Source organism: Sander vitreus, chromosome 24, assembly GCF_031162955.1.
Source record: "Sander vitreus isolate 19-12246 chromosome 24, sanVit1, whole genome shotgun sequence".
Taxonomy (NCBI): domain Eukaryota; kingdom Metazoa; phylum Chordata; class Actinopteri; order Perciformes; family Percidae; genus Sander; species Sander vitreus.
The window spans coordinates 15,890,087-15,915,986 of record NC_135878.1 but is presented as its reverse complement, the minus strand read 5'-3'; the positions used below and the strand labels follow the sequence as shown (position 1 = coordinate 15,915,986).

The window sequence follows — 25,900 nt, the reverse complement described above, 5'->3', positions numbered from 1 at the left end:
CGATGCCTCTGCTAAATAGTCTCAGGAAGGAACTTGTTTTGGTGGAACATGTGAACGTTCAAAAGTAGTTTTAGTCGTGCAACAGAAAACTCAGATTGGACAGATAGTCTAGCCAGCTGTCTGGATTTACCCTGCAGAGATCTGAGGAGCAGCTAACCATAGTCCTCACAAATCCACCAGAGGTTAGAACGCCAACACAAAGGGGACAGACATCCGGCCCAAATGAGGACTTATCCAGAGGGATATCCAGCGGCATCCGGAGCAATCCCGGAAATGAATGTGTGTTACCTACAGTAGATGGCGGTCGGCATGCCCCCAGTTTGGAGAAGCAGGCAGGAGTACCAACATGGCAGCTAAGCAATGTCAGTTTTTGTCGGCTAAACACAACTGTAAAGGCCCCGGAAAGGACCGTCATTTCATGGTTCTCTGTACCCGGCTCACGGTCACCTTTTTTCCGGCTAAATGTAACTGTAAAGACCGTTAAACCTAACTGTGACATGACTGGTTGCCTAATTTTGAGATAAGATTTGGTGTCCATAAGTTTTCGTACGATATCATACCTGTTCATGAGAATGTGTTAAACCTGTACCTATCAAACACACACAATGACAAAGACCATCAGTGTGTGGATATGCATAGGAATGAGGCATGATGCAATCATTTCTGAACCTTGAGTTTCCCAGCTCTGTTCGTGTGTGTGTGTGTGTGTGTGTGTGTGTGTGTGTGTGTGTGTGTGTGTGTGTGTGTGTGTGTGTGTGTGTGTAGAAGAGCACACATCTTTTACCACATACTGTATCCCTGGGGGGTTCTTTAATCCTTTTGTTTGAGCTCCAACACAAGAATAATGGAGGTAGAATTAAAGTGCAGATCCTTGTTTTCTCATGGCTTTGCTTTTCCTCGCAGGAATACCGCCTCGGTTACACCATCATTAGAAATTCTCTAAACGGACAAAGGTCACTGCTGGATACTGCAAAAAAAAATTGCTGATGAGGGAGCAGAAAGACAAAAGATCAAATAATATTAAATTAAAAACAGCACACGTGCAAAGTCGACTGTACACATATTGACATGGGATTTATCTTCAGTTGGAAAAACAACTTTGTAAAGCGTCTCTGGAGGTTTATAAAGACTGAGCACACACACAGTAGATGTGTTTCACACTCGTCCAGTCACAAATAAATACAGACGAACAGTATTTACAGCATTTACAGAGTTACAGGGGAGCTACATGTCAAAGCAACAAATCTCATCAGGGAATCAGTCTCAGGAAATTATTTCTCAGGTTTTAAAATGTAGAAGATAGCACTCTATGCCGACGACAACACTTTTAACATTCGGGTGTTTGCATGCAATTCCATCAAAGGGATTTTGTAAAGGTACAGCAGGGAATTAGGGCTGGGTATGAAACCATAATACTTCTTGAGAGAACAAATTGTGTCAGCAGAATAAAGAACTGACTTAAGTTGTAGGTCTGCAACTGATGATTTCATTTGTCGATTAATCTGTCGATTATTTATTCATCCAGTATTGAAAAAGAATGCTGCAGGCAACGACGACGTAACAAACTGGTCATTACACACCTTCAGTTAGCGTCCACTAAAAGGTCTGTTGTTGCTGCTGACAGACTCGGATTATTATTCTAAGTGTCTGACAACATTATGGAAAGGATCCCTACAGAGAAATAAAACGTTTTTCTTCACCTTCACTTTGTTGTTGTGTCTAACCAAGTCTCGCTCATGGAGAAGTCTTGTTTGGAAAGATGTTCAAGCACTTCTTGGGCAGAGATGGATGGAATTTGTAGACTTCCAGTATTAGTTCCAACAGCCCTCCTAAGAAAACTAGTTTGTATGTAAAAACAAGCTTTCATTCTTTAGGTTTTGGTACTAAAATGGGTTTATGTATTAATGTTAAACGTAATCAGGGCTTTAAATTAACTTCTTTGATCACCAGCCAACACAGCTAGTAGATTGATTAAGTTAGCAGCCAATCAGATTTCCCACTAGTCACTTTTGTTTGTTGTTTCCTAACTAACTTTCCTTTATGGTTTGTCTTCTCTGTTTCACTATAGTTCATAGTCAGTACTGCACGCTTAGCACGTAGCCGACGGTCGCAACATAGCGTTCATGGGAAATGTAGGATTAATACTACGAGCAGTGTTGCCAGATAAAGATTACATTTCCAAGCCAAACACACAAAACCGCCCAAATTTCTTTTTTTTTCTTTACAATATTACCCACCAAATTTTCACCCACATTTGGCTGGTGTCAATTTAAAGCCCTGAACGTAATCATATCCAGCCCTACAGGTAACACAATTTGTATAGCTACTGTATCTACATGCTATGATGATCTACACCCACACATATTACAAACAAGTGCTGAGATGTGCTCTCAGCTGGGAGTCAAAAGGAAGTTCCTCACAACATTACTGCTGTTTCAGAGTAATGCAGTGAGTCCACTAGAAGATATTCAAATGGTTGCTAGTTGTTTGGGAGAATTCATCCGGATCATAAAGCTGGTGAGGCTACGTTTCTGCGTAACTGATTCCTGTTCTATGGATTCCTGATCATCCTGAGTTTGGGAGACTTGGTTCATGCAGGCTGATTGGCTGTCTGGGCTCAGTGCCTCTCAATGATTGGCTGTTTATGGTGATGCTTCCTCAGCCTGGTTCCTGAATGCGGGAAGACAAGGCATTTGTTAGTAAACTCAAAGATGGTTTGGAAACGAGATGCCCCAGCTCAGAGTAACTTCCTGTATATTTGTCACGATTATGAGCAATTATTTCGCCCCGTAGTCACCAAAGTAAATATTGGACCCATTTTTTTTTACAGCCCACATATCTCCAGAACATTCTGACACTAAAATGGCATTTTTCAGACGGACACATCCAGAAAAAATTAACTTTGTTCCACAGCTTTTTCTTTCTTGGGAACAAACTCTCTCAAGATTGAATTTTTGGACGGTTTGGTCGCTATTTATTTTTAAATTTAATTTTGTACTTTTGACGCTTTTTTTGACAAACTTGCCTCTATTTCTGATGGCAAACTACCAGCAGTGGGAGGAGTCTATACGCTGCTTCCTGTTTATGTCCAGTATACCAGAATGTTGATGAGATATGAGGTTTGGGTGTGTTAGTTTAAACAGAGATTAGTTCTTCTACTGGAGCTAAAAACACTTGTGTGCACGGAGATCACTTTTGGCTCATAACTTTACATTTAAAAACCAAAACGTAGCACTATAAAGGTAGCCTTACTGTGCTTCAGGGTGCTTTGGTGTCCAGGGGTCTGAAAGGTGCGGCTGGTTGCAGGACCTTCACCCTCTGCTGTGATGGCCTGGACCTCCAGCCGATACAGACCGGCCGGGTGCAGGCCTGGCACCACCAGGACATTTCCATCCTGAAAGAGACGAGAAAGGACTCAGTGAGAGGAGGAGGCAGAAGACAAAGTTTAATATGCTCAAAGTGTCCAACCGGCCTTTAAGGGGGCTTTCACACCTGAAACCAAGGTCCGGACCAAGGTACACTCCAGTTATGCAAGCGCCCTAAAGATCTCTACGTGACAAAACTACGTCCTGTTGTCATCACATACATAAGCTGCATCTCCCGACAGTTGTAACTGATTGGTTGGTAGACGGGCTTCCCCATCCTCTTGTATCCTCTCTCTGTGTCAGAGTTTTTTCAACTGACTGCTGCTCCCCCCGTGCTGCCGCAGTTCTTTTTGTTTTGTTGGGATGTTGAGAAGCGAGACACAGGAACTTTACTGCTGCAGCATTTATTCAGAGACAAACTGAAACCTACACCGTACATTTACTACCACTTAACAAGTAAACTGCTGATTTATTCTCAGCTCTGATAGCAGACAGCTGTCTGCTCTGAGCACTGACACCGTTACTCTCTCTCACGTACACACCCAGCTCTGAGCTGTTCCTTAAAGGAGCTTTCCCGGTCTTATAACACCAAGATAGCCTGCCAGATCTGTATTAACTGTATAACCTGTCTTTGGTTTGAAAGTCCGAACCATCCATAATGCTTTCACACTAGTGAAAAAGAATTCTACTTGCCCAAAGTCAATTTTTACTGGCCCCTATACAAATACAAAAAAAACGTTTGAAAAAAACATCCAAAGTGTATGAAAAAATGTTAGTTATCTGCTTAGATAGAACATTTAAAAAAACAAACATCAAAAACGTAAAGAATTTCGAACTTTGAGAGAAAAAAAACGTCAAAAGTGTAAAACGTAAAAAGTGTCAAGCACCAACTCAATTCTTGAATTGCCAATGGCACATTTGGACAGTTGACAGCTAAGAGTTAGATAGGAATAATAATAAGATAAATATTTATTTCATATTCAACTTGTCAATCATAGTTTCAGTAAATATATAAGGTCTAAACTGTGTTGGAAAACCCTTCTTTATAAAGTAGTGCTATATGCGTGTGTGCCTGAAAGACTCTCTTGCACTATTAATAGCGATTATTTGGAATTAATTGATAATTTTCACCAACATTTGTACCAAATGACATACTTATTTTTCATAGACTTAGACCTAGAAAATGATTAGGGAATCACATACCGGCAAAATAAATTGTTACAAACTCCTATAAAACTCTTAAATTCCCAGAAGAAATACAGAGGGCATGACTTCAGCTTCCTGATTAGTAACTACGGCCCTGTCTTTAATTTATGCATAACTCAAAGTACCACTGGTTTATAGCCAAACTCCAGATTTACGACATGTTCGAGTACTGACCGGGGGCAGGATCTGGGACTGGGAGATGAGGCTGTGCGGCCGCTTGTTGTTGTGGTGGTGGTTGGTGGAGATGACCTCCGCCCAGGTTACCTGGTAACCCGTCAGCAGCTGGTGGGGCGGGACTGTGGACAAATCCCAGCTAAAGATGGCCGTCACGTTTCCGGCCCAGACTTGAAAGGACGCCGTCAGGTTGGCTGCCTTCACCAGTACTTTCTGAGGGGACACTGCTGGAGGAAGCACAGCCAGTGGTTACCTGAAAATTCTGTCATTGGTTTTCTAGTCGTGCATTGTCCACACAAGATTCCGGGATGGGAGGAAAACGTGCTCTGGTTTATTGGCATTTCTTTAAACCAATCACAATTGTCTTGGGCGGTGCTAAGCTCCGGACGGAGCCACGGTGCCTCTGCTAAATAGTCTCAGGAAGGAACTTGTTTTGGTGGAACATGTGGACGTTCAAAAGTAGTTTTAGTCGTGCAACAGAAAACTCAGATTGGACAGATAGTCTAGCTAGCTGTCTGGATTTACCCTGCAGAGATCTGAGGAGCAGTTAACCATAGTCCTCACAAATCCACCAGAGGTTAGAACGCCAACACAGAGACAGAGGAAGGGGACGGACAAAAATGAGGGACATCCAGCGAAGCAATCCCGGAAGTGAAACGTCGTCGTTATAGACTATTGGTTTTCAGGCCCAGACCAACCCAACATCAAAGAAATAGTGGTGATGAAGGCCAACTGTTGTGTTGCCTCATGTGCCGTGGCATATTCTGTGCCGCACTTCTCACAAACCTTGTGTATCGGAATCAAATCGATTCAGGAAATCAGTGGTGAAACCCAAAGCTGCTTTTTGTTCTTAAAGTTACTGTGTAGTATTGTATTTGTCCGACTCAAAATACCTTAAGGAGTTCACTAAACATACTTAAACTTGATTTGTAAAATGTCTCCTCAATTCGTTTGACTAGGGTCAAAGTAAAAGTGTAGTGTAGTGTACAACAGTTAATTGAACATAGTGTATGTTTAAACATCAAAGTAATTCTGAGTAATAAGTGGTGGCTGTGGGGGAGGAGGTCTATGGGGAAAACAATGCTTTTCGGTCATTTTGCTAACAATGACCCCCTCAAATTGCCTACTGGATGAATCACTTTGGCTTAAAAGCTAAATCAATAATCACTACAATGGGGTTTTTTTCTGATTAGAGTCATTTTTTGCAACCCCAAAGAGGTTTTAACCAGCCCCAAAAGAAAAAATCACCAGCACCAAAATGATAACAATTGAGAATAAATAGCAATTCAAATCCTCTCCAAATGTAGTTAGAAGCAATCTACCAAACAGCCTGTTGAACACGCAGAGCATAAACTTGAATATGAAAGCTAATCTCAGTTTAACCGTTCAGAGTCTGGCTGTACCAGACTCTCCCGGGGATTTTAACGGTAGTGTTTAAATATTATTAGAATTTTTCAGTTTTGTTAATTGGTGTTTCATTTATTCAAGTATAACATACATTTTTGTTTATCAAATTGTCAGAAATAACAGGAAAATGCATCGATTTCTATCTAATAGGTCCTTTACGGTATGCTGTACAATATGTATTTTCCAGACCTGAGGTACTGGTTGCCTCAACTGTTTCTCCAGGACAGGTGATGGGTTTCGGACTCTTGGCCTGGATGGTGGCACAGGAAGGCGTGAAGAAGCTGGTGCTTTCTGACGGAAGATGACTCTTCTTGCCGACTGGCTGCAGAATGACTTTATACTTACAGGAAAAGAGCAAGCGCCGCAGGCTCACAAAACTCTCCTAAAATCAGACAGAGGCAGAAAATGATTATGAAGATCTGTTCTCTACGTGAGTTATTACTAGGTTTGGGTATCAAAACGTATGGCCAATATGACACCGGTTCCTAAACAGCCGGTATATACCGGACCAGGGCTGGGTATTGTTAAAAAATGTTCGATACTGGTACCGATACCAATACCGTGAATTTGATATTGGTTCCTAAACAACTTCTTACATTATGGCACAAATCTTTTTATTCATGTTCCAGCTCCGACTACGTGAGACCCATCTCTCTGTAACGTAGAGTTTTTCCTGCGTGTCTCTGCGTTAACGCTACTGTGACGTTAGACAGCCAATCACAAACATTATTAGATCTTGATATAAAAATGCTGCATGCTTACTGGCTCACTGACACTGATGAGATTTACTCCTTAGGTATTGAAATTAGGTATTGAATGACGAGATATTTTTCGATACTCGACACTTTGGAGCAAATTCTGTCAGTGCCTAAAAAGTACTGAATTCGGGACCCAGCCTTTTACCAGACCGAATTTTTATAGGTTACCCGTGTGCTGGTCTTTTCCATGGGTCTCGTCTGGTTGTGTCCACAATATTCTGGTCCCCACTGGATTCTGTAGAATTCAGCCGAGGAATCTATAAACACAACGAGCACTTTTACAACAGTGTCCTAATGCTTCCTGTCTTACCCACAGTCAGAAAATAAGTTTGATATTCCAGACGGAGAAAGGTCTTGGACATGTAGCTCTATTAAAAGAGCAACATCCTCTAATAAATCCACAGCACACATCTTGTAACCTCTACCCAGAATATGTTATTTTCTCAAAGCTAAAAACATCCCAGACCTATCACTGCAGTCAACACACAGAGATGAAGTTGATATTGATTCCTCTCTTCTACAATAGAGTAAGATGGCAAAAAACATATTTCCCCACAAATTGGGCCGCTGCTTTAAACTCTAAGCACCCCCCTTTTTAGAAGCATGGGGGACAGGGGATGTTCAGGTAGAGAAAACAAGTCAACAGTAGATGCTACATAGAAGTAGTGTGCATCATCCGAAATGCTAGGAACCTGAAGATCACTCCCAATGTGCAAAAAGAAATAATTTATACACATCTAAGAATCTAAGAATGAATTCTCATACAAAGTGACTTTGATGAGGGAAAGCAGTAAGAAGGTTTAACGACGCTCAGGTGGCGGTTTAACTGGAAAACCGCCAATGAAGGAGCTTTTACTGCATCATTTGGAGTTGTTGAAGCATGCCATTTTATTGTGAAGAACAAATGTACGGTCCCAGGTTTGTTGACAGCATTGATGTTAATTTGGGTGACTTGTTAATACAGTAAATACCCCGAAAACCCAGCAGCGCCCAGTGAGTAAAGAGTAAAGATATGTCAGAGGAAGTGTTTGCCTCATTTTGCCACATGTCACTAAGTGTTTGCCTCATTTATCTTGATGGCAGACGCTCACATCCTCTCATGTATAAACTGTACATACCCGAGCTGCTCTGCCAGTAAACATGAACGCGGAGCTGTCCGTCCTGGTAGAACGGTGTCCCCACATCCAGACTGTCACCTGTAGGGTTTCTTAGAGCAGTACTGGTGCCTATAAAACAGACAAAATCAAATGTAATGGTTGAGGACTGGCCTGATGGAGCAACACATAACTACTGCTACACTAAACTCAGCTACAGAGAGTGTTAAAGGGTAACTTGGGTTTTTTCAACCCAGACCCTATTTTCCCATGTTCTTGTGTCTAAGTGACTGATGGGAACAATAATCTTTGAAATTGGAGACGAGCCGAAACAAGCTACAATCTAACATTAATGGGAAAATGTTCAGCATCAGTCAGCGTCCACTAAAAGTTCTGTTGTTGCCGATGACAGGCTCAGATTATTATTCTAAGTGTCTGACAAGGTTATGAAAAGGATCTTTTATGATGATGTAATATAAGACATACTGCGCTGTGTGGTGAAGTGGAGGACAGCTCGGGGTCCTTTGAGCTGAGTTTGTCCCCAATAGGACATAGCCTGGACCTCCACACTGTAGCTCCTGTTAGACCGCATGCTGTCCAGCTCCACCTGGCTCTGCACACAAGAAAATGGCAGTCAAGCTGACTGTTTTCATAAAAACATATTGTTCTCAACTGCATTTTTAGTCTCCCAAAGGAGTAGTGATGGCCAGATGAAGCCTCGTGAAGCGTAATGACTAAACAGTTCATATGATTAGCTAAAGTAATGGAGAAACAGTTGAAATAGTAACGGTTGAAAAAGTAAGCTGACAGTTAGAAATAATTAGCAAATGGTTAAGAATAGTTATAAGCTGTAAACTGTTTGTACAAAAACATTTCTTGTCTGCACACAAGAAAATGGCATTCGAGTTTTTTACTCTTTCCACCTCTGCCTCAGGAGATTTTCAGTGTCCTTCCTCACCTCTCTGACTACCTTCCTCCTCTTGGTCAGGGATGAAGCATAGGGCTGTCCGACTGCAGTCCAGCTCCAGCTGACCTTGTAGTGGTGGACGGGAACATCCAGGTCAGCAGGCATGCTCCACCGGAGCCTGGCCGACACCGTCCTGCCGCTGCCAAAGCTCATGTTGGCCACTCTCAGCTCAGTGGGAGCCGGAGGATTGGAGGGGTCTGAGGGTGAGGGGATGCTTTTAAACTGTATTCCTACAGTATTCAATACAGTACAATGTATTGAAATTCTATTACTGCATTTAACCCATCCTAAGTGTTAGGAGCAGTGGACAGCTATACATACAGCGTCCGGGGAGCAACTTGGGGTTCAGTGTCTTGCTCAGGGACACGACATGTGGCCGGAGGAGCCTGGGATTGAACCGCCAACCTTGTGTTTATGGGGCGACCATTCTACGTCCGAGCCACAAGCCAAGTAAATATTAACATGCAGTCACAGAGTAATATCTACTGTGCCCCAGAAGGATCACAGAAAAATATTAGTGTGTGGCCACGAATTATTATTGCCTTGGAACAAGATAAATAAGTTGTAGCCACGCGTTATTAAGGCGTGGTTACGACGTGGAAGAGATAATTGTATCTGAAAAGAACCAGAACAACAGACTTCTGCTCCAGCCAAATCGATACATAACCGAACCCGTAGACAATGCTCATTAAGAGTTTAAATACACTTTTCATTCCCACGCCTTAATAACACGTGGCCACGACTTATTTATCTCGTTCCCAACTGGTCTGAACTGGGCTTCAGGCTTTTATACTTAAAGTGACTCAACAACCAACAGAAACACAGGCTATCTGTCTTACCTCTGCTGGAGTGGATGTGTTTGCTGGGCGTGGTGAAACCTCTGGTGCCGTGGGTGTTGACGGCTGCCACTCTGAACTGGTACCAGCGACCCGGCCGGACGTCAGAGAGACGCGCTCCCTGCTCTGTGGTCTATGATGAGTCAGGAGGAGAGTTGGGATAAAGAAAACATGAACCCACTGATGTTTGCCTTCAAATGTTGGTCTTCTTACAATCTCAGAAGAGAATGTTGGTTTTCAAACTCAAGACAAACACAAACAGAGAATTAGCAATAAATTTGGCATTTATGCACTAAAAACCAAAGTGCACCTAGTTAAATTAAAACATTTTCAGTAGTGGGACGGACAGGTTTTTTGCTGCTAAGTCTCAACTGGTTTAAGGGATAATTTGGATGTTTTGAAGTGTGGTGGAACATCTACGGTATATCAGTTCAGGCGATATTTAGAATATTGTAGCGTCAGTGTTACTGTGTCTTCCACTTTAAGCCCCCTGTGTTTTTATATGGGGCAATTATTTGGACACTGGTCACATCTTGAACTCAACAGGTATTCCAGTGATGTGCATGAGGCTGTTTCTGCATCTTTTATATATCATATATTTTTTCTTCTGAAATTTGATGTGGTTGGCCAAAACCTAAAAACCACAATGAAACTAGAATGACCGCATCGCGGTTGTTTGCCTCCACCAACCAGTTAGGTTGCAGTTTGCCTCCATGTCTGTCCGGACTTATATAACATATGTAGTGAAGACTTTGAAAGCATTTGATAAAAGCTATTAAGTGTATGTTTTGGCGAAACATGAATGCTTCACACACTCTCTGTATAATCACCAGTTTTAAGAACCCAGTGTCTGACCAAATGTCTTACTTTCTGTTCCTGAGTTATGGCGTTGAATAACTGCTAGATAAGCATTTTTGCAAAACATTATGATGTCACAGTGAAGTTGATCTTTGACGTTTTGGATATGAAATGTCATCACTTCATTATTTTATCCTATTAGACATTTGTGTGAAATTTTGTCAGAATCTTCTGGCCAAAATTGCATTTCTGTGTGGTCACAGTGACCTTTGACCACCAAAATCAGTCGATATGTTCCTCCTTGAGTCCAAATGGACATTTGTGCCAAATTTGGAGAAATTCCCACCAAGGGTTCCTGAGATATCATGTTCACAAGAATGGGTCGGCCCAGGGGCGGAGCTTCTGGAGCTCTGAATGTTAACATTTTTAAAATAACTTCAACTTTGTGTCATTTCCTCTCAGTCTCTCTGACTGGACCGGAAAATGAATGTTGTGTTTACAACTTCTGGCTCCGCCCCTGGGACAGACAGACGACCCAGAAACATAATGCCCACAGCTATCGCCAGCACAGAGCCAAAATGTATTGTGGGACGATGGGATTTAAGAGAGGGTATTTAATGGTATAATGATGTTAATGATGATGTATATAATCCAACCACGGACGACTGAGATGTTCCTCTGTTCATCAGTGCAGCATAATTACCTTTACCCTCAATCAAAATACTCATTTAAAGCAATAGTTTTCTAAGCCGAATGCCATTAAGGCTTTTAAAAGCCCAATTACAAGGCTGTCAGCAGCTACGGTCTCAGAGATTTAGAAGTCTTCTGAACTAAGTTTTTAGGAGCTAAAAGTCATCAAAGTGGGAGTCATAAATAAGGACAGACACACCCATTAGTTTTAGTTTGTCCAGTTCGGAACTACAGTATAATGAGTGCAGTTGTGAGTACTTGAATATGTCCCATGATTTTAATCTTGAACACCAGGCAACATACATTGGGCAAGCTGTCCTCATAATTGGAAATGCATTATTTGTATGTATTCCACGCATTTATGACTGTATGTACCACATTGACGTTTGCTTTAAAATAGCAACCCAAAATACTGGAAGTACTTATTTTAACCCAAACCACAAACTTAACACTTTTTTTAATCATCACCTTTTGGTAGTGATGAACAAAAGACACCTCACGAGCTTCATGTGAAAATAATAAGTTAGTTCGGGGTGTGGTCTAGGCAAAAAATGCAGTTGCTATCCTTAGAAACAAAATGCGCTCTCCAGCTTCACCCTCTCGTCCAAATATGGTCACTTCTGGCTCCAAAAAACCAAGATGTAACGACCAAAATGTAGTAATGTCCAAATGAAGCATTGTCTTTATTTTCTGAGCCCACTAGATGGCACTCTCTGTTCCACAAAAGGTTGAAAGCACGCTGAATTACCATTTCCTTGAGCCTTTTTCTGTAAACCAAGAGTGGCATCTAATGGGCTCAGAAAAAAAAGAAAAATGGTTCATGAAGCTTCATTTGGCCATTACTACCTGTAGGTGCCTAAAGGCAACGATGATCCATTAAATCTACTTTAAAGTAGTTTATATTCGTTTCCATTATGACTCACTGTCATCTGGATAATAAAAAAAGTTCTGGGGCGTTTATTGTTTGTGTTTGTTACAACGAAGATATAAATCATATCACATCCATAAAGGGATAGTTGCATACAGCTGTTAAAACATAATAAAAATATATGACACACTGGTATCGGATTGGTACTCGGAATCAGCCGATACACAAGTTCAGGTATCGGATTCGGTATCAGGAAGCAAAAAATGGTGTCGGAACATCTCTATTACAAACCCCTAAACTAACCTGTGCAACCACCTGCCAGGAAGTAGCAGTGTCTTCACTGGGCTGGATGCCAAAGTTCCACCTCCTCTGCAGGATGTAGACCACCGGCTCAGCCGAGATGTTGAAGCGGGAAGACCAACGCACCATCAGCTGACCAGACGAGAGTTCTTCAAAGCCCAGCTCCTTCCTTGGTTTCAGAGGAACACCTGGAATACAAACATCCTGAACTTTATTTTACAGCAAGCTTGTCAGAGAGGTCAGAGGTCGTTCGTGGCTCAGTTGAGAACAGGAATCCTTCCCTTTGCCCTTGAAGTTGGTAGATTTAAAAATATCCAACAAGATAAAAGGTTGTGCCAACTATGTGAATTAGGAGAAGTTGAGAATGAGTCCCAGTTTTAGGTTAGGTGCAGCACCGAGCCGTTTTGGGCAGTACCCCTATCATAGAATGTAAAAATAGTGGTTTGTGGACTGGACGTTTTGAAGCCTGGACTTTGGCGGAACCAGATGTGACTTCTTCTGATGAGAGGGTGGAGCTGTGTAGGATGACGTGGCCAAGCTAGTGTTGGGTATGGTTTCAATGGCGCTTTAAGCACGTTCTAAATGTAGAGTTGACCAATTAGATTGCCTGGTCGGATCTGACCTGACATTTGTCAAACTCTTGTGGTTAGGGTTTCTACATCCCTGCCCACCATCTATTGTTATTCTCAGCACATAGTGTCTGTGTCCTAGCAGAGAGGACATTGAGTTGTCAGTCGGGTCAGACAGCGTACCCCGGGGCTGTGGCGACTCACAGCTTCACTCAGTGTCACGGCGTGAGACAGCAAAATGAGTTCCACACATCATTCCTCTCCTATCATGTGTGTTGGCATCAGTGGGGCCTGAACACACTGCTGCAAGCTCAAAGGATCGTTTTTTCCCCTAGCCCTCTTTTGACAATGAAGCCTAAGTAGGGCAAGCTCCACCTGACTCAGAGCAGCACAGCCGTGCAGACTTTGTTAGCGAGAGATTTTCCACCTGGAATTACCTCATTTATCTGAGTACAGGCCCAAGGGAGGCTGGGATGACATTTCTTTTAGGTTGACAAGACGTTTATGACAGTTTAAGTGTGCCACAGTATAAAATGCTTAAAATTAATAAGAATAATAACAGCACTTTCTGTCAAATTTAGCTCTATAATAGAAAGCATCTTCAAATTAAACAGGAAGATTTGAAATTGATTGATTCATAGGTGCGGTGCAATTTTTGGTGCTCATCTTGGCATTAAATTAGTAATTAATAATATCTAATATCCAAATGAAGCTTCACGAAGCTTTGTGAATCATCTTCTTAATTTCCTGAGCCCACTAGATGGCGCTCTCTGTTCAACAAAGGGTTGAAAGTACACTGAATTACATAAAATGGACAAACTCTGTGTCTGACAACATTATGAAAGGATCCCTACAGAGATAGACCTTTTAGTTAAAGAGTAAGATCCTTTTAGCTTAAAGCTATAGTGAGTAGTTTCTGTCGCCCCCATGAGGAATTCTAAGTAATGACATCAAAACTGTCAGCGCATCCACATGATACAAGCCACATGCTGAGAATCAAAAACAACACACCTTCGACATTATGTGTGTGTCGCATTAGGTCACTGCGGCGGCGCTATGACAACCAGCCACGCTCGCCTCATGCCTGAGGCGGTACTTAATCTGCAATGGAAAATGGAGTACGGGCACCGTGGTCCAGCCGAGCCGAGCAGCGCTGGTACTAGCAGTGGGTAAGCGCCAATAGTTTACAGATTAGAAAATATGTTCTATACAAGCTGAAAGTACTAATTATTTAACCACGATGTCGGTTTCTGAGGTGTTTCATGTTAAACTAAAAGGATCTTACTTTTTAACTAAAAGGTCTATCTCTGTAGGGATCCATCCCATAATGTTGTCAGACACTTAGAATAATAATCTGAGTCAGTCAGCAGCAACAACACAACTTTTAGTGGACGATAACTGAACATTTGTCCTGTAGGGTTACATTACAGCTCGGTTCACGGCTGCTGGTTAAAGCGTTCTAGCTCAATACTGGATTAATTTCAAAGATTGTTGTTCCCATTAGTCACTTAGAGACTAATGCATTGGGATAATAGGTGTTTATTCGGATAAAATAGGGTCCATGTTGAAAAACGAAAACAAAATTACTAAGGCTGTCAGCATTAACGCGTTCATCGCGATGCGATTAAGGGCCGAGCATAATGCGTTAATTTTTTTTAATCGTATTAATCGCATGCCGCCATTTATTCATTTATTTTCACTTCACAGTGACATACAGGCTACTATTTTGCCGTACTTCCTCCTAACACATCCTGCTGCTGCAGGAATAGCAACGCGGATTTCGGTGCCTCATTCTGGTGCCGCTGATATGTCTGCTCTTCTCTCTGATGCTCTGAAACAGACGTTACAGGAAACATGAACATCGCTGCACAGGACGCTAGTTAACACTATACTCAACAGCAGCTAACGTTAGCCTACCGCTAGCTAGTTAGCAATATACTCAACAGCAGCTAACGTTAGCCTACCGCTAGCTAGTTAGCACTATACTCGACAGCAGCTAACGTTAACCTACCGCTAGCTAGTTAACACTATACTCAACAGCAGCTAACGTTAGCCTACCGCTAGCTAGTTAACACTATACTCAACAGCAGCTAACGTTAGCCTACCGCTAGCTAGTTAACACTATACTCAACAGCAGCTAACGTTAGCCTACCGCTAGCTAGTTAACACTATACTCAACAGCAGCTAACGTTAGCCTACCACTAGCTAGTAGCTGGATTAAACACGGTTAAATGCTGACAGCTAACGCTAAACGGTGTAAAGTGTGACTGTGTTTTACTGTAGAGGATTCAACACCGGGATGTAACAATCTGCAGCTGCCGTCGGAGAAACAACACAGACGGTGCGTTCAATGAAACTGGTAATTTACAGCCTCGTGGTGCATTCAAAGTTGTTGTTAAATGCCCTTTTCCCATCTGGTGGTTGTTTTTGTCGTTCAACAGCTATTTACTAGTGAAATAAGTTATTGTTATAGTGATTACATTATTATTAAACATTTAATTTTGACGATATGGCCTTAGCAATAAAGGCCATATCGTCAATGTCGCCGTTCTTTAATGTCGCCAACTGTTTAGTACCCTTCTTTTTTTACCTTTCTTAAAAAGTATCGGTAGCGTTTTAAAAGTACCGCTTTAGCACCGGTATCCAAACCAAACAATACCCAACCCTAATATTGACTCTAGATTTAAATGTGTGACTAGATTAAATATATAATAAACAAATACAAATCTTAAAATCAAGTTCATAAAGTCATTTTCTTTGCAGTCATTTGATTCCCAATCAAGATCCACTGGTAAGAATGGCTTTCCATTGTTAATATGGACTTAAAAACTGTTCTGAAATGCAAAATAATAGAATTTGAATCATATGATAAAATATGCGATTAATCACGATTTAACTATAGAAATTCAACGATTAATCGCGATTAAGAAAGAGAATGAAAATGTAATCGTTTGACAGCCCTAAAAATTACCCTTTAAAGAACTTCCTCCTAAGTAGATCAATAAACGGCAGTTCTTCTGGCTCTACTTACCTTTGTAGAGGTCTTTGGGAGACTGGCAGGTATGGCCGCAGCCGTTGGAGCAGCATTTCTTCTGAGCGGAGCATTCTCGGTCATTATCACAACTCTCTACGCAGGCCGCTGCAAAACCGCTGGCTCTTTCTGGAGGCGGGCAGCTGCCTTGCTTCACTGCCAACACTGACTGAAGGAACTCACAGCTGGTCACACACTCCCAGTGCTTCTTGGGAAACACCCGCTAGATGGGTTGGAAGGAGGCCGGGCGGTTAGCATCATAGGACGGGTAATGTATTTACGTTTATATTAGAGATGTTCAAATACTGATACCGGTATCAGAAAAGCCTCAGATTTTGCCTAAATTGCTGGTATCAGTATCGGAAAGTACTGGAGTTCACACACCTATCCGATACCACCTAAACAGCCCAGAAGAAATTGATGTTCTTTTCCCGCTATGACTCACTGTCGATTGTTTGTTCTGATTCAGCTCTACCCCGGGAAAACATGCACATGTTTTACAGATTTTCTGATTTCAAGTTAAATCAATAGTTTCTGATCGCATAATACTAGTGCACAGAAAGCATACAGCGTTGCAGTGTACCTCACACAGCTCTCTGCAATCACTTTTCCTCTTCATCTCCCAGGAATCTTTGCAGGGCTCCAGGCACTGTGGACGGAAAAGCAGCAAGAGTGAACAATGATATAAATTACAGATACAGATATGAATAATTAAATTCTCTCTAGATTAAGAGTAAAATGTGTCACTGGCAGACATCTCTTACAACAGAACTGAGTCAGTGTTGGAGTCATTTCATTCAAAGAGCTCTATTACAGGTAACAATAACTCCTCTAGTATGCTGACATGAATCATTCAAACTGTGAGTTTTATTATTAAAGCCTGAGGTAAGGGGTTTGACTATGCCAGTCAGATTATGATCTGTCATCTTGCTTTTGGGAATGTCCTGTATTGCATCACCTTTTGAATCGGCCATCAGACCTAATTGGTTCTATAAAATACACAATAAACGCTTAAAGCACACAATAACCTTCAAACCAAGACCATTGCAAAGCGGGTTAACCAATAACACATCCTGGGTGTTAACTAGGGCTGGGTATCGTTTCTACTTCATTCTAGGGTCTACTAGCTAGTCCACACAGCAGTCCTGGAGGGGAGAAAAACGTGAAGAAAAAGCTTAAGTTTTCTGGCTTTCTTAAGCTGTTTCTGGAGCATGTCACCAAGTAAAAGCATCGACCTCTATACCATAAAGCTGCATCCTGCACCAGTTAGCAGAGGCTGCCCAGGGGAGATAATGTACACTGATTGTAATTTCATGCTGTAGTGAGAAACAGCGGGGAGGAGAGCAACACAAGGACGCTGCTAGAGAAGTTCTGTAAACTCTGAACAAACTTGTGTTGATTGATGTCTAATGTATGTCCCAGGAGTTTGGATACTTTTATCTATTGTCTACAAAGGCGGGGAAAGTTGCTGCCAAATGGACCACACTGTGCACAGCTCTTCCTGCTTTGCAATGAAGACTCTGTGAAGCGTGTCTGATAGCCCTGTGCCAGCCCTGCCATCTCCCATCTCCCATCTCCCATCTCCCCTCTCCACCAGACAACTTGTCCACTAATCCAGACTGACGTCCCCACTCTCGTGCCCGGCGTCACTCAGTTTTCCGTCCCATTTCAAGCTCAAATCAAGCATTGAATTCCACTATGTCGGAAATAAAGCTGACTGCGGGGAACTTTGTGATGTAAAAGCACCTAAGGCTACGTTTACACTGCTACATTTTGATTTAAAAAGGAATATCTTCTGCTACGTTCCCCCCTCTCATTCCCCCTGCTCTGGTGTTTCCCCCTCTCATTCCCCCCTGCTCTGGTGTTTCCCTCTCATTCCCCCTGCTCTGGTGTTTCCCCTCTCATTCCCCCTGCTCTGGTGTTCCCCCCTCTCATTCCCCCTGCTCTGGTGTTTCCCCCCTCATTCCCCCTGCTCTGGTGTTTCCCCCTCTCATTCCCCCTACTCTGGTGTTTCCCTCTCATTCCCTCTGCTCTGGTGTTTCCCCCTCTCATTCCCCCTACTCTGGTGTTTCCCTCTCATTCCCTCTGCTCTGGTGTTTCCCTCTCATTCCCCCTGCTCTGGTGTTTCCCCCTCTCATTCCCCCTGCTCTGGTGTTTCCCCCTCTCATTCCCCCTGCTCTGGGTTGTGTTTCAGTCTCAACGGCTGCAAACAGAGACCTTTGACAACACCGACACTGACGCCAATGTTTCGGTCACGACGTCTCGTTCTCTAAAACTAGAGCTACTAATGTTACCATGGCAACTACCAGCAGTGGGCGGAGTCTCCACGCTGCCTCCTGTTTATGTCCAGTATACCAGAATGTTGATGAGATATGAGGTTTGGGCCTGTTAGTTTAAACAGAGATTAGTTCTTCTACTGGAGATTTAAAAAAAAACACTTGGCGCACCGAGATCACTTTGGGCTCAAAACTCAAACGCTTAAAAACCAAAACATAACGGTGGAGATGTAGCCTCAGTCCCAAGTGGTCGCCAAGACAACAGATATTTTTGTCTCGGCTGCAGAATTTAGAACCAAATTGGATCCAAGCTGTTCTTTAGGTCACAGAACGTGACTTGTGTTTATTTGGCTGCGGTGTAAAGCTGTGTGTATGTGTGTGTCTCACAGCACTCCGTGACCAACCAGAGATAATGGAGCAAACAACTTCTCTGCTGACCGTGTAAAAATGCTGCTCTTTCGGCGCTCGACACGGTTTGATTTGCTGCCCAGACAAACTCCTCTGAGAGGAAACAGAACAGGCCTCATGTTTGTCCCTGGCTTCCTTTTTCCAACAACTCACGCTCGTCTTTGAAAGTGTTCCAGACCTTTAACTTTCACAGACAAGACCTGGGCTTTTCCCAAGGAACAAACAGCGAGCAAATTTGTTTCACAAGTATTTATACGTTTGAAAATGTGAGTATAGTGTGAGGAGGGCTAAAAGAAAAGGATGTCTGGCTCTCAGTCAAAACATCACAACAAGGCTGTAGGGAGTTTTGAAGTCCAGTGACGGCTGCCAAGTGCGACTGTCTAGATGCTACAGTAGTGCCATCTTGAGCTCCTTTAACCGGACTGTGTGGGAGTGTGTCGCTAATCAACTCGGGCACTTTGCAAAATGGCTGTCTGCCTGGAGGAGATGGTGACAGAAGGATTAACAAGCACTCATTACCACCAGGGTCCGCAAGGACGACATGAGGGCCAAAATGATCTCGAGCCAAAAGGGATGGGCTGTCTCGCATCAACAAGCTTCAACAAGCCCAGAAGTCAGGAACCTTTACTATGAAAAGAGCCATTTTTTGGCCCAAAAATCTTAAAAGAATTCTGTCTGGAGCCGCGAAACATATTTGAGTCTTATAATGAACATAACAGCATATTAAGTCTAAATCAGCAGTTAATAATATGATGGCATGTTGTACGTATGCTGTGATGCAGATTTTAGTTAAACTAAAATGTTACAGTAGCCTAAATGAAGAATGTATCAGGACTGGGATTGCCACATTATGGAGAGTTTCAGGTCTGAAATAAAGCAATCAGAAATATTTTCTGATAGTGACAGCAAAGTGTCCAGAAATAAAGTTATACTTTTTCTTTCCATATATGGTTCATTGTTCATTAAATCTACTTATTATGAATGACCCAAGCATCATCTTCCGGGTCTAAAAAGTGAATCCAACGTTGATGCTCCTTAAAGGGTAACTTCGGTTTTTTTCAACCCTATTTTCCTGTGTTTTTGTGTCTAAGTGACTGATGGGAACAACAATCTTTGAAATTGGTAAAGTATTGAGCGAGAACGCTGTGACCGGCAGCTGTAATGTAACCCTACAGTAAGATCCTATCAGTAGGAAGAGTAAGATCCTATCATGGAATAATAGAACCATTTTCTCCCTGTGATCATACATTAAAAGGTCTGGATGTCTCACTTTAGAAGCTTTTAATAATGCAGCTGCATGGGGAGATGTCTCATGCGCTAACATGTCAGAACAATTACCCATCACTTAAATCGCACGGGTACCAAAGTCAAAGGCTGCTCAGGCGTGTTAATATCTCCAGTGCTCAATGAGGAGGCAATATTCCTCGTGGGGGATGTTGAATATCTAAAAACAACGGGGCTAGAAGTGGTGTGTGGGCCTCCGTAGGTAGTGCGCACGCTACGAGCATGCACAGAGGCGTTTATGCTCAACGCATTGTTCGTTGTAGTATTCTCCGAAACACCAGAGGGTGTACAAACAAAATAATCAGTGAATGAGCAAGAAGTAGTAGAGAAGAAAAGAAAAGAGCAGAAGTTAAGCAAAGCAGGCTGCTCAAGGCCAACAAGGCCAACAGCCAACACTCGGGGGCGTTTACTCATTTTAATTAAAATGTTTTATCAAGTTTTTATGTCCCTCTCCTCATGACTATAAATCCTGCCTGTTACTGATAGGCGCGCTAGATGGACAAGCTAGCTAGTAATAATGGCTCGTCGCTGTTTATTCGGCTGTGCCATTTACCTCAACCTTTTCTAATTTAATGCCAGCCCTGTTGGTGCAACTGTTAGCAGCACCAATTCATTCTCACTCCCACCGCGTCAGAAAGTGACGCTTGGTCAGGTGACTTTGGTGTTTGTTATTGACGCAAAAAGTCTCCTTCAGCATCATATTTAGACATGTTTGACTCTTGCCGTCAATTTTTGACGCTCTGGGTTTGGGTGTATGTTTAACTGACATGCAGCACAAGAATGGGACAGTTAGGTTTAGGGAAAGATGGTGGGTGGGGTTATAAAATGTATGTTGCAGTGACACGCGGAACAAGAACAGGACATGGACCCCGGTCCCCTGGGTGAAAGTCCTGTGTTGTTTGACACATCCACCCCCCCAACCTGCCTACCTATGCAGATTTTCAGTCTTTCACACTACTCTCTACTGATGTCTCTCTTCATACTACGTCATCTTACAGCTCTGTGATCGAGCTGCTGCTCTGCCCGGTGCGTTCCATACAGACACTAAAGGGAGATTTCTGCGTCGGTATCTGACGCTGAGACACTGACCAAGGGTCAGGATTTAACGAGTTGGGAGAGAGTATGGGTTGGTCAAAAGATAGGAAGTTGTGTGGGACTGCTGGTGTTTTCCAGAGGAAGACATCACTGTGTGTGTGTGTGTGTGTGTGTGTGTGTGTGTGCGTGCGTGTGCATGCGTGTGCGTGTGTGTAAACCTGGACGTATTGATGCGTGCTGCTGTACTGCAGCAGCTGTTGCCTGTTTTCTCAGGTCGACCATTCATCACCAAACTTGCCTTTTTCTTCCCTAACGTCCTATACATCACACCAGTTTCTCAGCTAATACATCAACGCTCATAAAAGAGGTAGGGAGTAATAAATGGCAAGCTCTCCCGTATTATATCCAAAATCAGAAAAACGTCTGAGGGGGCTTAGCTGTAGCTTCTGCTTAACATTTTACTGAACAAAGTGTGCATTTTGTAAATGAACGAACATCTTTCTGTGTTAAGTCCCAGTGAAACCGAAGCGTCTTTAGCTTCTGTACAGTGACGCATTTCCTAGTGAAACGGAATATTTATATTCATCTGCATGTAGCGTTTAGCATAACTGACCGTTACCTTCTCTGGTTTAGATTGTGAGGTCGTATTTCATGTTGTTGGGTAAAGCTTTAAAGAATTCCCTCTTAAATCTTAAATATTGCTCCAAATCTGAAAGATAGGCTCAACAGTTGCATGATATATTCCATGTACAAGCTTAAAAAGGTTTTGGGAAACACTGGTTACCTACCTTTGCACATTGGTTATGATTACGACACCAGCCCAGGGATCCATCAAATCCATTCTGAAGAGGAGAGTAAAAAAAGGGAGACGCACAGGTGAATTTCATTGACTTAAGTGCAGAAGAATAAATTGTAATGCCCTAATTACAGTGTTGTTATAGTAGAGACAGGCAGGTTGCGATTTGTGAAAAAAGCTTTTTTTTGATCATGCACAACAAAACAAAACATGTAATAATTAAATCTCCCTTCCAAAACCCTGGATATAGTGATACATGGTCAGCCATACCAAAACATGTATGCACTTCAATATCCAATGGAAAATGAATCGTGGTGTCAACATAAAACACAGCGCTTTTAAGCTGGAGAGCGGAGTTCGCAAAATACTTTCACCCAGGAAACACTCGTTCGTTCCTCGGGAGTGTTTTAATCCAAACCACCATCTTTTTCCTAAACTTAACATGTTGTTTTGGTGCCTAAACTTAACTGTAGCCGGCGTCTCGGAGCTCTGTAGCGGCTAAATACAACCAGCAACTGCTGCTCTGATGTGTTCTAGTTACAGCGCTACACTTAGTTTAAAATACTTCTATTTTAGGTGTACAATATAAGGTCTATTGGTTAAGTAGATGATCACTCTGAGGGGGGGGGGAATACATTTTGTCCCCATCGGGGATAAAAATAACTCAGCAGAGAGGGAAATCCCACGCATCCCCCCTGGCAAATCGCTCCCTGGAGACAGGCAATAGAATTAGTTTGTCAAGAGAACACAGAGCTCCAGAGTTCACATAACTGTTTGGTTTTTCTGTATGAAGACAAATGACTGTTTCTTACTGAAGCAAATAAGAGACATAAGTATTTGAATTTTAACAGCCACTGAAAACTTAGTCAGTGGCTGTTAAAATTCAAATACTAATGTCTCTTATTTGCTTCTGTAGTTTCTCCTCCCCGGTTTGTGGGGCTTGATGTCCTTCACGGCTCCCTGCTGTGAGCCTGAGGCCATTTGCTGAAAAATAATGAGGGCAGATCCAGGATCACTGGTCAGGTCACAGGAGACAGTAGTACAGTTGATTTATATTTTCAGTGTGACTCGAGAGGCACGCTGGTGCAGTGATGGAAGAAGTATTCAGATCCTTTACTGCAGTAAAAGTACTAATACCACACTGTACTCTGTTACAAGTTAAAGTCCTGCAGTGAAAACGTTACTTCAGAAAAGTCTGTAAGTATCATCAGGAAAATGTAGTTAAAGTATTAAATCATTGTAGAAAGTGTAAAGGACCAACCAGCTGTGTGTTTAATGGTCTGATCATCTCAGCTGGACTTGTAGGTCGTTATATTGTTGGCTAGTTTACTTTAGAATAAAACATCAGATTTTATAAACTACATGTGTTTTGTGTGCAGGAATCTTAATGTGTAAAGTAACTAGTAACTAAAGCTGGAACAGATGAATGTAGTGGAGTAAAAAGTACAATATTTCTCTCTGAAATGTAGCGGAGTAGAAGTAGAAAGTGGCATGAAAAGAAAAGACTCAAGTAAAGTACAAGTACCGCAACATTTGGACTGAAGTACAGTACTGGAGTACATGTACTTAGTTACATTACTTTGCACTGGTGTCTAATCTGCACTCCTGTTTTCTGAAGATGACAGAGGGAGACTTTTAAGTTCAATAAAAAAAATCTTTTCCAGAAGTCAAGCAGTAATCCTGTTACATAATCGTGATTTTCAATATTGACCAAAATAACAGTGATTATGATTGTTTCCATAATCGAGCCGCTCTAGTTTGGGTTAGAATAATAACGTTTGTGGCTTTAGTTAAGAGCATTACGTAAGTTATCTTACGTACAGCCTACGTAACTTCAAAAAAAGGCAACTGACACTTTGGGAGTCTTCTCCAATCTCAGACGCTGCGTTCTAAGATTAAAACCTGCGCTTCTTCAGCTCCTCTCCAGAAAATAAAGAAGGTAAACGTGTTAAAGTGTCAACAGTTATTGCGTCATGGATTCCACATAAAAAAAAGAAATAAGTATATATATATATACTGTATATTGGAGGAAAACTGAGAATTGAATCGTGAGTGGACTGATTTGTTTGCTTCAAACGCCTACGCTGCTAGCCAGCCTTTATGTTTGGTCTGCGGCAAAGAAATTGGCAAACAAAAAAACAATATTTGAAAGATATTTCCACAACAAGCACACTGCATTTTCTGAAAAGAACCTGGATGGGGATGAAAGAAAGAGAGCAATTTCTGAACTTCTGTGAAGAAGCAGAGTAGATCTACATTTAAGAACTGAATAAAGTCCTCAAAAAATAGAAGACTCAAATAAGTTTGGTGGCTCCAGACAGATTAGTTTTTGTTTTTTTGAAGCCAAAAATGGATTTGTTGAGAGTAAAGGTTGCTGAACCTAACCCTTTATACTAGGGCTGCACAATACATCGTTTTTTATCGTCATCGCAATATCAACTGCCGCAATAAACACATTGCGAAAGGCTATATATCAGGAAAGACACTCAGAGGTGTTTTTTTCAGTTAGTTGAACGAAAATATCAGCAGAAAACTGCACTTTATAATGTAATGTTGTTCTTTTTTAGAGCTGCCTTTATATTCAATTCAATGTTCAATAAAAGAAAGTTGGAAATGATTTCCTTTCATTTGTTTTAAATTCAACAAGAAATGTATTTGAACAGTTAAAGCAGCAGAACTGAGGACACTTTAATAACTGTTTATTTATCACAAGTTATATTGTTATCGCGATATTCAATGTAATCGCATATTGCATATTTTCCTCATATCATGCAACCCTATTTATACCGAACTACTCTGGCTACCGGCTAAAGGGTTATGACTTAACTTAACACACAGATTTGTTTTTGTTATTTTGTGATAGTAAAGGTTGCTGACCCCATACCCTAAACCAAGCTACTCACCAGCAGCGGGGTGGAGAGCGCCACCACGCTGTGCAATCTGAGGCACCGCGCCGAGCACGTCGCCCTGGCAACACTCTCCGACCACGACTCCTCATCCTCGGCATCATGGTGCTGCTTCCTGGCGTACACACCGGAGCCCAGGAGGAAAATAATCCACAGAGAAAGGCTGGGAACTGCAACGCTGCCTCTTGTGCCCAGCATCTTTTTTCTTTTTCTCAGGGTTGGGAAACAAGAGGATGCAGTGGGGAGCAATCTGATGGAAGTCCAGTTAAAACTAGAGTTTATATAGCCGAAGGAGGAGCTAGGGAATATAGGCGGACACAATTAGATCAGGATGTTCAGAGGCTTTCATCCCAGGCACCAGAGTCACAAAGAATCAGAATCACCACAATAAGTTACTCTTATGTGGAATTTGCCTCGGTGAATGTTGCCTGCATACAAAAACAAACATATATTAAACATAAATATGAAATAAACAATAAATACAGTAACAAATATATCCACATACACAACATATACATACTCATACTGGCATACTCAGTGTAATTTGATAGTATTTGTCTGTTGTTCACTTTGTTATTCTGTGTGGTCTTTTAGCCCCTTTTAAGGGGGGCTCAAGCCCCAATAAACGTAATTTCTTTAATTTCTTTAAAAAAAAATCTATTTAAGTGCTTCAAGTTAGAGTTTGCGAACGTGTCTGTTAGTGACAGAGGTTCAAAGAAACAGGTTTAATATCCTGTGTCGCTGTCGCTGATACAATGCACCTGTAACCCAGTCAAGGAAAGTTAGATTTTTTATTTATGTATTGTTTACATTGTCATTTCATTTGATTGTGGTAGTCCATAAAGGGACTAGTTTTTTCATATGTTCAATGTCAAATGTCTGATCCTAGAATTGCCCCTGGTTGTGCATCTGTTTTAATCTTTGACTATTTGTTCATGTAAGGGGAATGCTGCATACATACAAAAACAAACATATATTAAACATTCATTTGAAATACAAAAGAAACAAATACATGCATCAAAATAACCGTTGCATAGGGAAAAAGCAGCTGATGGGTTATGTGCAGAATTTGCAAAGAATATATATTATGTTTATTATTATGTGGGATTTATAGCCTAAACTTGGCTTGAAA

At 41.9% G+C, this 25,900-nt stretch overlaps 1 protein-coding gene across 1 annotated transcript; it reads right to left on the bottom strand.

Annotated features, from left to right (window-relative positions):
• Positions 1-1,048: 1,048 nt before the first annotated feature.
• On the bottom strand, positions 1,049-24,994 carry anos1a (anosmin 1a). The gene is made up of 14 exons (XM_078243611.1): positions 24,766-24,994; positions 21,855-21,908; positions 16,647-16,712; positions 16,064-16,286; positions 12,467-12,651; positions 9,811-9,940; positions 8,963-9,168; positions 8,491-8,617; positions 8,029-8,136; positions 7,079-7,167; positions 6,342-6,534; positions 4,746-4,969; positions 3,253-3,394; positions 1,049-2,670 (listed from the first exon to the last, which is right to left on the bottom strand). The coding sequence occupies exons 1-14, from the start codon at positions 24,964-24,966 to the stop codon at positions 2,618-2,620; spliced, it is 2,001 nt and encodes a 666-aa protein (XP_078099737.1). The 5' UTR covers positions 24,967-24,994; the 3' UTR covers positions 1,049-2,617.
• Positions 24,995-25,900: the final 906 nt, after the last annotated feature.